The sequence below is a fragment of the Bombus vancouverensis genome, chromosome 12 (genome assembly GCF_051014615.1).
Source record: "Bombus vancouverensis nearcticus chromosome 12, iyBomVanc1_principal, whole genome shotgun sequence".
Taxonomy (NCBI): Eukaryota; Metazoa; Arthropoda; class Insecta; order Hymenoptera; family Apidae; genus Bombus; species Bombus vancouverensis.
The window spans coordinates 9,014,049-9,026,821 of record NC_134922.1 but is presented as its reverse complement, the minus strand read 5'-3'; the positions used below and the strand labels follow the sequence as shown (position 1 = coordinate 9,026,821).

General features: G+C 41.5%; 1 protein-coding gene across 1 annotated transcript in view; it reads left to right on the top strand.

Annotated features, from left to right (window-relative positions):
• The first annotated feature begins 344 nt into the window (after nt 1–344).
• LOC117155267 (uncharacterized) overlaps nt 345–12,773 on the top strand; it is a 30,628-nt gene continuing 18,199 nt past the window's right edge. Inside the window, exons 1-2 of the mRNA XM_033331068.2 lie at nt 345–2,550; nt 2,894–3,124. Coding sequence (XP_033186959.1) covers nt 2,241–2,550; nt 2,894–3,124 — 541 coding nt within the window. The 5' untranslated portion in view covers nt 345–2,240. The remainder of the gene's footprint in view (nt 2,551–2,893; nt 3,125–12,773) is intronic.

Below are 12,773 nucleotides of genomic sequence, written 5' to 3'. Positions count from 1 at the left end.
TTGAAATAAGCAACGGAGTGATGTTACACGCAAGTGTCATTATGGAAAGTTGTAACGCGAGCAGGTGATATTATGAAAAGATTAGAACGTCGAAGATGGTAATGTGCAGTTAAAGAGCCGTCAGTTTTCACAAAGATGAATCCTTTTAACGATCTCAAGGACAGGAATTATTCTCAGTGCGAATTCAATGGTGTGGATCCTATAAATCGAGACACGCGGAAACAGACGAAGCTGCGATTAAATATGACCTCGTGACTAATCATCGTCTATAATGACCAAGTAAATTCGAATTTCGCTGAGAGGAGAGGCCGTTGGAAAGCGAAAGAAATTCTGTGTGTTCATCGGAGGGTATTTTTCGGGGCCAAAGGGATTTCTCCACTGTTCTACGAAACGCGTGACAAACGGTGAAACAGAGGAGAGGAAAAGAGAAGCAACGGGTGTTGTCATCGGGTAGTCGCGATCAGCAGGAGTATAGCATCAGGATCGTGGAAGAGGGTGCAGCAGGAGAGAGAGATTTTTCCCCACCGCTTGGAAAAACCAACCCCCACCAGTCGCTTAGTACGGCCAGGCGGTGGTGGCGGCGGCGTGGAAGAGAGGCACGGAGGGGTAGGTTAGCCAGGGTGGTCTCGGTGGTGGCTGGGGGCGGCAGCCTCAAAAATACACCGCAACCACACCGCGCGGCTCCACCGCAGAAGCCGCCATCTTCCACCGCCGAACCGAAACGAGACCGCGCGAGTTAAACACCCTATCCTACTTCCCCGTGGAAGTTGCCGCTGCCACCCGCCGAAGTACCAGCCACGAAGAAGTATCATTCGCCTTCTGGTCCCGTGCTTCATCGCTGACAGCCAACGAAACCGGTGGAATTTACAATTTTCCATCGTCGCGCCAACTGCAACCTCCCTCGTCCAAGAAGCGTTACCGAAGAAACAATTGATTAATCGTCAGCCACGAAGAGGTGTCTCTCGAAATCTGGTCCTGTGCCTCATCGCTGATAGGCAACAGAACCGAAGAAATTTATAGTTCTCCCCTGTCACGTCATTATGTCTTGAAAAATGTTAAGAAAGTGTCATGCTGTTGAGAAAAGGATTGAATTATTATCGAGACAGCGGAAATGATCGTCGGCGAATACATGGAATGTATCTGGCGAGACTAAAGATCTCGAACTTATTTTAAATTCGTGACTATTATTGTTCGAAGAAACGTGTTGTGTAGTGACTGATTTGATGATTCCTATGTATAATAATGGATGCCTGAATCTTTCGTAAAGTCTTCGGAAAGTGGATCCCCGAATCTTTTGTCGTTTGAAATAAAACCTGGTGTATGGGAGTTAGAATTCTCCGGAAGAATAATGTGCGAACGTGAGGTTTGTGCCGCGGTTTGGCTCGGAGGATCCCGGGTGCAGAGTTAACACCTGTTAGATGGTCGGGCAGAAGTGCTGATGTGACATGAACGTGGAGTAATTTCGATCGACCGCGGAACACTGGAAGCCAGATTTCAGAGTGAGTGTATTATCGTGAATCGTTGTTATTCATTTATGAACGCGAGTAGCAGAAGAGATAGTCAAGGTTGGTTTCACTTCCGTCGAATCACGTAGTGGGGTGCATTTCGATCAAAGAAACGAAGAAACGAGGGACGACGTCGATTTCAATAAAACGAATTTTCCCCGCGAGTTGGCAATCGAGACGAGAGGAAGAATTTGCAAACGGATGCTCTTGCCTCGGCCCTGTCGCGGGATAATGAAATAAGGATCAAAGGATCCTGGGCCACGCGGGGCCGACCAAGTTGTGCGCGTGCCACCGAAGGAACCGGAAATTTATCTTTAATCAGCTGCTACCGAAATAATGACCATCATCGATCTACTCTATTAGTTCAATCTTAATAAAGAACTTAATTATCACTGGATACATTGCGTGCACACTTTGATTATAGAAGACAAAAATAGAAAAGATAAAAGGCTTGGCTACGTGTCAAAATAAAGAAGAAAAGAGATGCTGCTTTATTAGTTGAATTTTACCACGGAACTTAATTATCATTGGATATCGTTAGTCGTTGGATACATTTTCGACAATAACAAATAAAAATAAAGAAGATAAACTGTCGAATTTTTGATAGAGCGTGCGATGGATCGGAGTTAATAAAGGAAAGGCTGGCCGATCGAGTAGAAAAAAATTGAGTCGAATTCATCGAGGTTTGTCGGCGAGGAGGATCTTTCCGGAAAAGAGTCCAATGAGCCTGTTCTCATGACGAATCCTTTACGAGATGCACGCCCCGAGGATCGGCCTCTAGGCTTAGATTATCCGGATCCGAGATTGGTTCGAAACGGTCATCAGGACCATCAAGGGAACTCGACGCATCAGATCGGTGGCGGGAGAATTAGGAGAACCAGGACCTCGTCATCGAGGAGAAGAATGCACCTGGCCAACGAGGTCCCTCCACAAGGATCCACTGGTGGAAATAATATACCGGATTATGCACTCACCGCGGATCTGCTCGCCGAGAGAACTTTGGATGGCCTGTTTGCTGAACATCCTGGAGAACTTGTGCGAACAGGTAAAAAATATCGATTAATTTTCGTTTAGGAAAGTTTACAAATTCGTTGTCCAGTGGGTGTTTAGCTTTCTTAATTTTACGTCTTGTTTAATTTCTCGTCGGAAGGGTTAATAGTTAGTTTTTAAGATTCGGAGCATACTGGGGAATTTCTGCGTAGAGATAAAATTGAATATAATTTTTGTTCGAAAAATCTTGGCATTCTATTTCATTGGGTTTTAGTACTGTAGATCGGTGAAAACCTAGATCTTTTTAATTTAGTAATTTATTAATTTAATAATTAATGTACGATTATATTTTGTGTTAGAATTTCATTTGTTGATGATTCGGCGATTATTGTCAACAGGCTCGCCACACGTGGTCTGTACGGTGCTACCGCAACATTGGCGGTCAAACAAGACACTTCCGGTAGCGTTCAAGGTAGTAGCTCTGGGCGAGGTCGGTGATGGGACTCTGGTGACAGTGCGTGCCGGAAATGATGAAAATTGCTGCGCGGAATTGCGAAATTCCACGGCGGTTATGAAGAACCAGGTGGCGAAATTCAACGATCTTAGGTTCGTCGGTAGAAGCGGAAGAGGTAAGATATTTCCATATTTTATACTCCTCTACTTCTTCCCCCATGTAAGAAAAACAAATTTACGTCATAACTTAAGCGAAGAGGTATCGCAAAATGATTATTGGAATTTAATTCTCTACATCTTCGACTTACCCTTTCTTAATAAATTCACATATGTTATGTTATAGATATATTAGATTATAACGCGTAAAATGTTCAATTTTGTTACGACTTTCTGATATTCTTTCTCGATAAATTTTCTTATCTTTGTAGATAAATCTGTATTATCGTACACTATTGTAAAGGTAAGAATTCGTATACAATTTAAATCCTCCTTTGGAAGTTACCTTTGAATATTTTTTACGGCTCAGTGAAGTATTGTAGGAACCCGTAAAAATTGGGCATCTCATGTATGAACGACGTAGAAGTCAAATCGATAAACTCTTTCATATAGTTATCAGTTTCACTGTATCCAGACACATAATCGATATTCAACACGTTAAAAAAGAATTCTCACTTTCATGAATTTTTTTATCGTAAAGGCACAGCATGAATAATCGCAAATTTTAAAGTCAATTGAAGAAAAATAGTTCTATCAATTTTCATTTCTTTTATGCATTCTGATTTATGGGGTTGATCGGCACGAGTGAGTCATATTATCTAATGGTAAAAAGAAAAAGTGGACATAGTCGAAGAAATATAGCCCAGAACAAATATAGTTAAAGATCTCGTGAAACAGACGTGGAAAGAAAGAATTTTCAGAAATCTAGCTCTTAATTCTTCCAACTTTCCTTAAGAATCCCTCCGTTGAGCGTTCTTCAGGCGGGCAGACAATTAAGCGAGGGCCTCTCGAGGAAGAGCGATTGAAAAAATTCGATCAACCGTAGCCGATGCAGCTCGGCGAATCTTTCTCGAGGGGGGGTCGGCGTCTTAAATCATTCAGTAGTCGGTACATTAAGGTGGTGGGCCGACTGATGGCCTCGTTTTTCCTCGGACGCGAGGCGAGGAGAGCCAGCTGGCCCCTCCGTTTCATCCTCATTTTTAATTCAACCGGCAAACAGTGTCGTCGTCTCCGTGACTCTCGATATCTCGGCCGGTCGTCGCCGGAGATTTTTTAATTCTCGCCTCCCGCGACTCAATAATTCAGTCGTTCCTTCGACAAACGTGGAGAAGGCGGGATGGGGGGTGGGCGGTTGTAGGAGAAAAAATATAAGAAGGGAAAGAAAAAAATAATCAGAGGCCCATAGGTCGGAGTTGAATAATGCAGCCTAATAATCACTGCCATTACGGTCTCTTAATGCAAACGCTCTCTCGCGACCAAGGATCGAGCTAAGAAAGGAGAACGAGCAAGTTGCTCACCCTGCGTTTCGTCGTTCTCCCTTCGGACCTGGCCCGTTTTTTCCGGCCAAGAGGGTGGCGAGAATCGAGAGATACGAGTAACGAGGCGTCCTTTAATTCCTTTAATTCGACCGACTCGCTACGACGTCCCTTTTCCTCGTCTTCTTCTTTCCTGATCCTCTTTCTTACCGTCGCGAGAGCAACTTTCAAGAGAGCAGTCACGAGCGTAGGTTAACGAGGGGAGGCGACTTGTTTATGGCAAATTGGGAAAGGAAATTGCGGGGTCTGCGCGATATCGACTCTCTTCCGTTCACCGTGACACGCACACATCGACGATCGTCCTTAAACGGTGGTTTAAATGCCAGCCGTTTTTATGGATCACCCCTGTCCCGAATCGTCGACGACGATATCGGCCAGCAGAGCAAGTAAATTTCCAAATATTTCCACCTTCCTTCGGGAAATCAAAGATCGAGGGCTGATGCCACTTTGTACGATCAAGTCGTTTCTCGTTTGATGCTTAGGGTGGCGAGATGTTACAGGTACGACGAAACGTTATAGAGGCAGTTTTTGCAAAAATTTGCTATTTGCGGCGTGACAAGAGGTACAGAAGTTCGTTTCCTTTATCTTCTTGTTACTACAGAAATTAACAAAGGAAAGTATGAAGTTAACTAGCAAGACAGATATTTTGACTATTTCAGGAATGAGTTTTTAGTACGAACGAATAAAAGTTGAAGGCGGTTTATTCGAAGAAATTGAACAATTTGAATGCCCACTAAAATGATCAAAATCGATGTTCATATTCTTTTATGTCTGGAATATATGTATTTTAAGGATATCTTCGCCTCTTTTATTAGTCTTCTATTAAATTTTAAGTCTTCTTTCTTCTTATATATCTGTCTATTTATCCATTCGATGTATATAACCTTTTATTAATTCAACATTTTTTCCCTACTATCTATTACCTATGTAACTTTCTGAATTTTTGATAATTGCCTCCGACATGGTGAGTTTAAAACGAGGAATACCTAAAGCCGGATAATAAATTCTTCCTTCTCTTGCAATTTACTTTCCAACTACGCAATTACCATCAAATCTTGTTCATATCGTGTACAAGACACGGCCGAAACACTCAAAGGTACGAGATAAATTCAGATTAAAGACAAGCTGTATCAACAGAGCCGACCAGCATGCAGAACTAAATTTCACTTTTCTCAGAAGACAACCAGCATCCGGGAAAGATGAGACCTCTTACTGCTTTTCCCTCGATCTTCTTTTCTGATACGTGGGGAAAAAAATGAACGAACCAACGCAACGTGGAGAAACAATGGACGTCCATGAACGGTTTTCACAATTTTTTCGCGAAACTCGTCGGATGAGAAGGATATCGCGGATATATAGGAAATCAGAGAATAGGACGGGTCAGAGTGATAGAGCGGGAGAGAGACAAAGGGGTGGCAGGGGGTGGTTGGGAGTAGAGTGGTTGGCTGTAAGCGGCTTTGGTTTCCATGGCAGTAAGCCCTCATTACTGTATTACGGGCAGCCCCTAACTACCAGCCGAACGCAACGATTTGCTTCTAGAACCTCTATGAGGGTGACGGATCATGCAAGATTGTTTTCCGCGTGTCCGGGAAACTCCGATATTCCAATCTGCCGGAAATATTCCCTTCTAACGTAGTTCCTCTTCGTGCACGCTGCGATACATAGGCAAATTTTCCTCCCTTCAGGTCCAAGATGTTAGTTATACGTGAATCTTTTTTTCTGATTTTTTGGCGGTTAGAATAAATATTCTTTGGCCTCTTATTGAAGAATGAAGTCGATAACTTATTGAAACTAGGATCGCATTAACGCAATGTATTATTTGCAATTTTTTAAAATAATTCCTGTTATTGAATTCTTTTCCCCGACGTTGTAATTGTGTAAGGCAGCTTCAGGAGTACGTTCAACATTTTTTTCATCATTATTTCTTGTTCAATTTAGATCCTACAGTTTTATGAAATTTCAGGAAAATCTTTTTGTCATAGAGATGTCTTCTGCGAATTTAATTTTTTCTAACGGTTTTCTGTGAGATTACTATTAATGTAATTCGTTGTCCCTATTTCAATAAAGTAGAAAAATATTATCGTACTGGATCTTAGAAAATCTTCAGGTTCGTATCTCCATTTTTCACGAAACTTTGCAATTTTGAAATTGTCAGATTTGAAGAATCTGGCTTGAATAATTCATTTGGAAAAATTGAGGAACAGATGGACCGTAGTCTGTTTTATCGAGTAGCTAATGTAGTTATAGACTCGAGCCTCTGGCATTCCCACTATCGTGTTTTTAAAACTGAACACGATGCCGGATAAAGCAAATATTATCGTGCTTTTTACATCTTCAAAAGGAAATCGATAACAAAATACGAAAAAAGGGAAAGCAAGAGAAATGAAAAATTTGTAAAAAAACACCAGACGTTACTTCCACCTCAATCTGAAACAACGAAGCAAGGTTTCATCGAATAATCGTTCTCGTATAACGAATGAAAATTTTCGAATTTCCTGTTCCACAGAATAATTTCCACCTGTGACCGTGATATGTTCGTCGTACTTTAACAAAACGGTCGATGGTCACGCGTTTTTCAGGCGGTCTGCTGGAAAATATGCGATCACCGATCACCGATCACCGATAACACACCGATAACAATCGTTATCATCTACGGAGTCGGGTAAACAGATTTGCTAAATAAATGGAAAATTTATGATGTTTGCAGGCGAGTCACGTCGTGTATCGCGCATAATACCGCGAAGAGACGAGTCGCAGCGGCCGCTTCATATACGGATTCCGTGTACATTTTTCCCCGTTTTTTCGCCTCCGTTATTTTGCACGTGGCCCGCGCTCACTGACCATTTTGGGGTAAATATTTGTTCCGTGCTCGCTCGCGGGCTTCGCCATGCCAATTTAATACTGCGACTGCGGATGAGGAATGATTTTAGTCAAGGCGAGCCACCGAACATTGTTCGCAAAAATTCGAATCAGTCCTTTTAATCGATAGAGAAAGAATCGTTTCTCCAGGAAACACCTAACGAATAGTACCATTAATATTTTAGTATTCCCTGATACTATAGATGCCTGTGAATGTTCAAGCTTCACGCTAGATGATGTAGATATTGAAATTTAAAAAATATGAAAGATTCTTTATAGAGTAACCTTATCTCTCAAGTGCGTGTTATATACTTCGCAGCTTGAAATTGAATCTAAATTACAGTAATTCCAAAACGTCACACATGTGGTGATGGATAGGAGAAAGTTGGAAACATTAGCAGTATGAAAAAGTGTAATAATTTTATATAATTGGTGATAGCTATAAATGACTACGATATACAGGATATCTTTCAGATTCTTTAATATTATGTAAAATTGGTGGAAATAGATTCTTCTAAAAAAAGAATCCTTACATTTATTAGACTCAAGCACTTCTTTATAGAGAATAAAACGACACGTCAATTGAAGTATGAAAAACAATGTAGTTCCTCTTAAATATCGATCGTAATCGTTCTAAGCTAACTAAATTTGTAGAGAAGCACCTAAGTGAGATGTTAACGAATGCCAGAGTGAACTTTTGTGTACTATTAATATCCCAGAGTAACTATCATCAACCTAAAAAATAGAGGAGTTGATAATACCCCTGTATACATATAATATCTATGTAACAATGTTCTCGAAACCATTTAACAATCGACAAATGTACCTCAGATAGAGTTCTATCTTTTCACCATAATTTCCAGAGCTTTCAAAAGGGCCCGAAATCCCTTCCACAGTTAAAAATTAGCATAGAAGACACGCGTCATTAAATAATCAGTATACCGCGAACGTTTATGCAATTTCATATTTCCATGAACTTAACTAAAAAATTGGAGTCTGTATAGAAATTTCTTCTACCCACAAAATATTATAACGACCATATTATTTTACATATTACGCATATGTTCGCATAATACGTGCATTCTGCATACTTTTACACTTTTATATTCCCCATGGATGCACAAATATCCGCAGTCTACTAATCAGGCACGATGGAAAAATTGAACAAAACTATCAAAGCCAACCGACAAATCGATGATCGCATCTCAAATAAATCTGTCATAATATTTCTCAAACATTCTTCCATCTCACCGTCATAGTTTGCAAAGTTTCGCGTATCTTTTAGCGGGTTCACGATTATTCTCGAATCTGCAGGTCTTCTCAAACGAATCTTAGAGTGTCAGAAAACGTGGGAGTTCTAGCGGAGAAAAGTCTCGTCGAGCACCCGGGATGGTAGTCGCGAAACAAAAGGGTGGTCCCGGTCGCTCGCAGGTGGAGACAGGGGGGATATTATCATAGCGGCGCAGAGGCGTATATCACTCGGCCACCCCTTTCGTTCCCGACAGGGATTAGCGCGAAGCTCTCTCTTGTTGCCTAGGAGAGAGTCACGAGGCGGCGGCGAGACGAGCGCGCGTGTGTGCGATTCGGCTGCCTCTGCGAGCCGGTGGCCAGCGACGCCCGTAAAAACGACGGACATAAATACCGGAGTTACCTGTGTTTTATGACGTGCTCGGGCCCCGAGCTGGAGGCGGCAGAATCCGAGGCAAAGCTCCAACTATCGACAGGCCAGATCCTGACCGATGTCCTCGCGCATTGCATTCGCTATTCGTCCTCGTTGCTTCCTCTTCCTCCTGCTACTCATACCACTAGTGTTGTTAGTGGGGCTGTTTTAGCCCGTGATTCATGCGATTCTCGACAACCCTTACTCGTCCATCTCATCATCTTCGAGCTGGGTTGCTGACTCGTTGCGTGCAAGGTGGTAGGGATCGTGGGTGCTAGAGTTTACTGAAGATTTCTTTGGACAGTTGTTATTGATTGGAACGTTTCCAAAAAATTCTTCGTATCGGTATCGGCGAGGTCATTGTCATTGTCGTAATGTTGTCGTAGATGGTTCGTGTAATTTGAAGTAATTCTGCAATTCGAAGAAATTCACAGTAGTATTTCTAGAAAATTTTTCGCCATTATTATTATTATTATGGGGATGTTTTAGATCGTGATTTAGGATAGCTGGTTCCATGTCTAGAAGGTGGTAAGCTTTTTTGGAGGTTCTTCGTACAATTGTCATTCATCGTAGAGGGTTCTCCATTATTACCAGTAATTATTTTTAGGCTAATACAATGACTGTCGTGGTATAATTCGTAGATGGTTAACTTCTCTAAAGATTCTTTATTTCCTGTTAAAAAGCTGAAAGATTTTGTGGGTGATAATGTTTTTTAAACGTTCGTTTTTAAACTGTCATTCATTGTAACTTGTTATTTCAGATTGTGATTCATATTATTCTCGACGATCTTTCAAATAAATCATAGAGGCTATAGTTTCCTTTATAAATTCTTCTTCCAATTGTTATTCATCGCAGCATTTCTCAAAAATTCTTTCAAGAAGAAAGTGGACGAAATATTCCTCTTATCAATCAACCTTCAACTATCGTTTTGTGGAATTGTAAAACACTCCTGTTGCTCGAGATTCCACGCTGAACGGAACTTTCATTTCATTCGACTATATTTCTCTGAACTTTCAACTCTTCAGCGAAGTTAGAGACGCGTGGAAATGATTTAATAAGTCGTAAAGATCGGTCGACGTTGAAGAGGGTCGAGGTTCTTTTTCATAGACCTCCAAATCTCGCCACTCCCGCGATCATGGAACAGCTGTTGCGACCATCGTTGCCGAAATTTCGCTTCGATCGTGCGTGACTTACAGCGCTCACCCTCTTATTCTAATTAATCGCCTGCCCTTCGTTCCTGCTGCCAAAGTAAATTCCTCCGAAGAAACTTGCTCCTTGTAACCGACGGTTAGAAATATACCGTAGACCCAATTTCGTGGTCCAACTATACGCGAATTTGCTATAGTTCCAACTAGATGGGACTAAACAATCGGTTAAAGGTTGTTCTTATGAGCTTCTTTCTGGAAAGCTAAATAAAGTTTCAGCATCTTTAATGTATTTCTGTCCTTATTTAAACACAGTATTCATCGTATTACATGATTTCTATGAATGTTTCTGCAAGTTATATCGGAGAAGAATTATGCCTCATTAAATCATAAAATTGTAGATTCCACGACAAACAGAATAGATTTTTATAGAACAAGATCAGATTTATAGATATATTCAAGAGATCGTTTTTTATAACGAGCCTTCCAATTTTTAAACTCAATTTTCCAAGGAGATGAGCCCCCTAATACAATCACGTCGTTCTTGATTTTCGTTTTACTTCGAATCATAGAATCATCCTGATTTCTCTTGCACCGCGAATTTAGACGTGTACCTAATCAGATTCGTATCGAACGAATAAATTTATAAGCCGTGAAAAGACCTGTCTGGTACCAAGAAATCGGCAGCGCGGAGCGAAGGGTTGGAGAAACGTCGTCGAAATTCACAGAGAGATTCGGTGGATTTCGTCGACCACCTCAGCGACGTTTTTTCCCAATTAAAAATTAAAAAATCCAGCCCTCTCTCAAGTAAAGGATCACGCAGGAGACACGAGATGGGAGGGCTTGGCCAGCGAGAGGGAGAAACAGTTCTACGGCGGATGACTGCACCGAGATTTTCTACCGATTAAACATTATTTTTCCTGCTGGTCTCCGCTCCTCTCGTCGTACGCGCCTGGACCCGGCCTTCTGTTTCTTTTTACATATGCTAATTCCACGCTCTCCACGTTTTTCCTGGCCCTTTTCAACCGTGCGCCGTGCTCTCGCTCCGATGAATCCTCGACTCGATGTCGACGTGTCCTGCCTGAGAGATTCCTCGCTCGCGCTATCGTTGCGCTTCGATTACCCGTGAACGAGGCCCAGCTTCGTCTCGTTTTCTCTCTTTCTCTTTCCCTTTGTAGCTTGTCTCGGTGTATATCTGCGCTCGTTCCCTCCTCGCGGATCGTTTCTAACAAACGCCGGTGTATTACGTAGCGTTGTTGGTAATTAAAGGTAAACTTCTTTACAAGTTTGAACGTCGGAAGATAGAATTCCGTGGATAGATGCGAAATAATATATGTGGATTGGAGGATCTTTTTCGAGCTTCAAATTAGAATCAGAACTATCTTTAATAGTTAGAGTGATTTGAATATTTCAATAATTTTCAGACTGGTTTTAAATTTTGCTAATATGATTATGATGCACAATGAAATTTCAAAATGCTTCGCATAACGCATGTAATATGGGCACAAGAATTTTATACGGTAAATACTTACAAATATCTATCTCTAATCACTTTTAATTGCTATTTTTCGTTAATTTACATTCAAACGTTTGGTTCACAAAACGGTTTAGCAATAGCTCATTTTCCAGACATTTTTCGTTCGAGAAAAAAGATCGCTTCGACTTCGATAATCCCGACGGAATTACTTTCCACGGAGTCCCTCGGCTTTGGTATTTCGACCGCGATAAAAAGAATCGCCGGCAGATTCTTTTCTCCTCCGACGGCAAGGAAAAAGCATAATGGCCGCGTGTTTAGGGGGCTCGCGATAGTCTACGTCCATTTACACGACAGGGATTTGCACACCGCGAGAAGACACGAGAGAACGTTCGCGTACACCCTAAGTTTGCCCAAGGATCATGCAGTGTTAAAAACTCCCCTGTTTACCGGCGAAGCTCGTAGCCGAGGGTGGCTCGGATCGTTATTTCAGAGTGTTTGTCGTGTTTTAAGATTCTGACGTTTTGACTGGCCGAATCGCGGCGAAATGAGGCTCGTGTGCGCTTCTATCGACTGGCCCTCTTTATATTCCCAACGAAGACTTTTCAGTCTCGCCGATCACCTCAGTCAGGGGAATGCCATTTTTCGTTGCAGTTTACGTTGCGACGTTTTTAAGAAACAACGATCTAATCGACGAGCCGTAAGATTAAAAAACAGCTGCGAAGACAATATGGTTCGACAAGTTTTTATATTTTTTCAGATTTCGAACTGGCTGATATTTGACTTCTCTCTTTTGTAATTTACCAAACTCAATTAACTTACAAAATTAATATTTACTTCCATTGAGTCAAAAACGCGAAGACTTATCCATTTCTGTTACTTCGTTAAGAATTAAAAATACTATTATTTGTATCAAAAATACCACGATTTTTAAAGAAATGGAATTTATTACTCGATCAGACATAATTCGAAAAAAGAAGGAAGATAATTTTCATAGACAATATGGCCTGAGAAATTGAACGCTTGGAGGATATGTAGGCTGAATTGAGAAATTATGCAGAAGGCTGCAACAGGGCGCAGATTGATGCGTGGAAAGGCAGCGTTTAGCACGTAACGAATTACGATTTCGGCGAGCGTAGACAGGTGGAGGGCAGC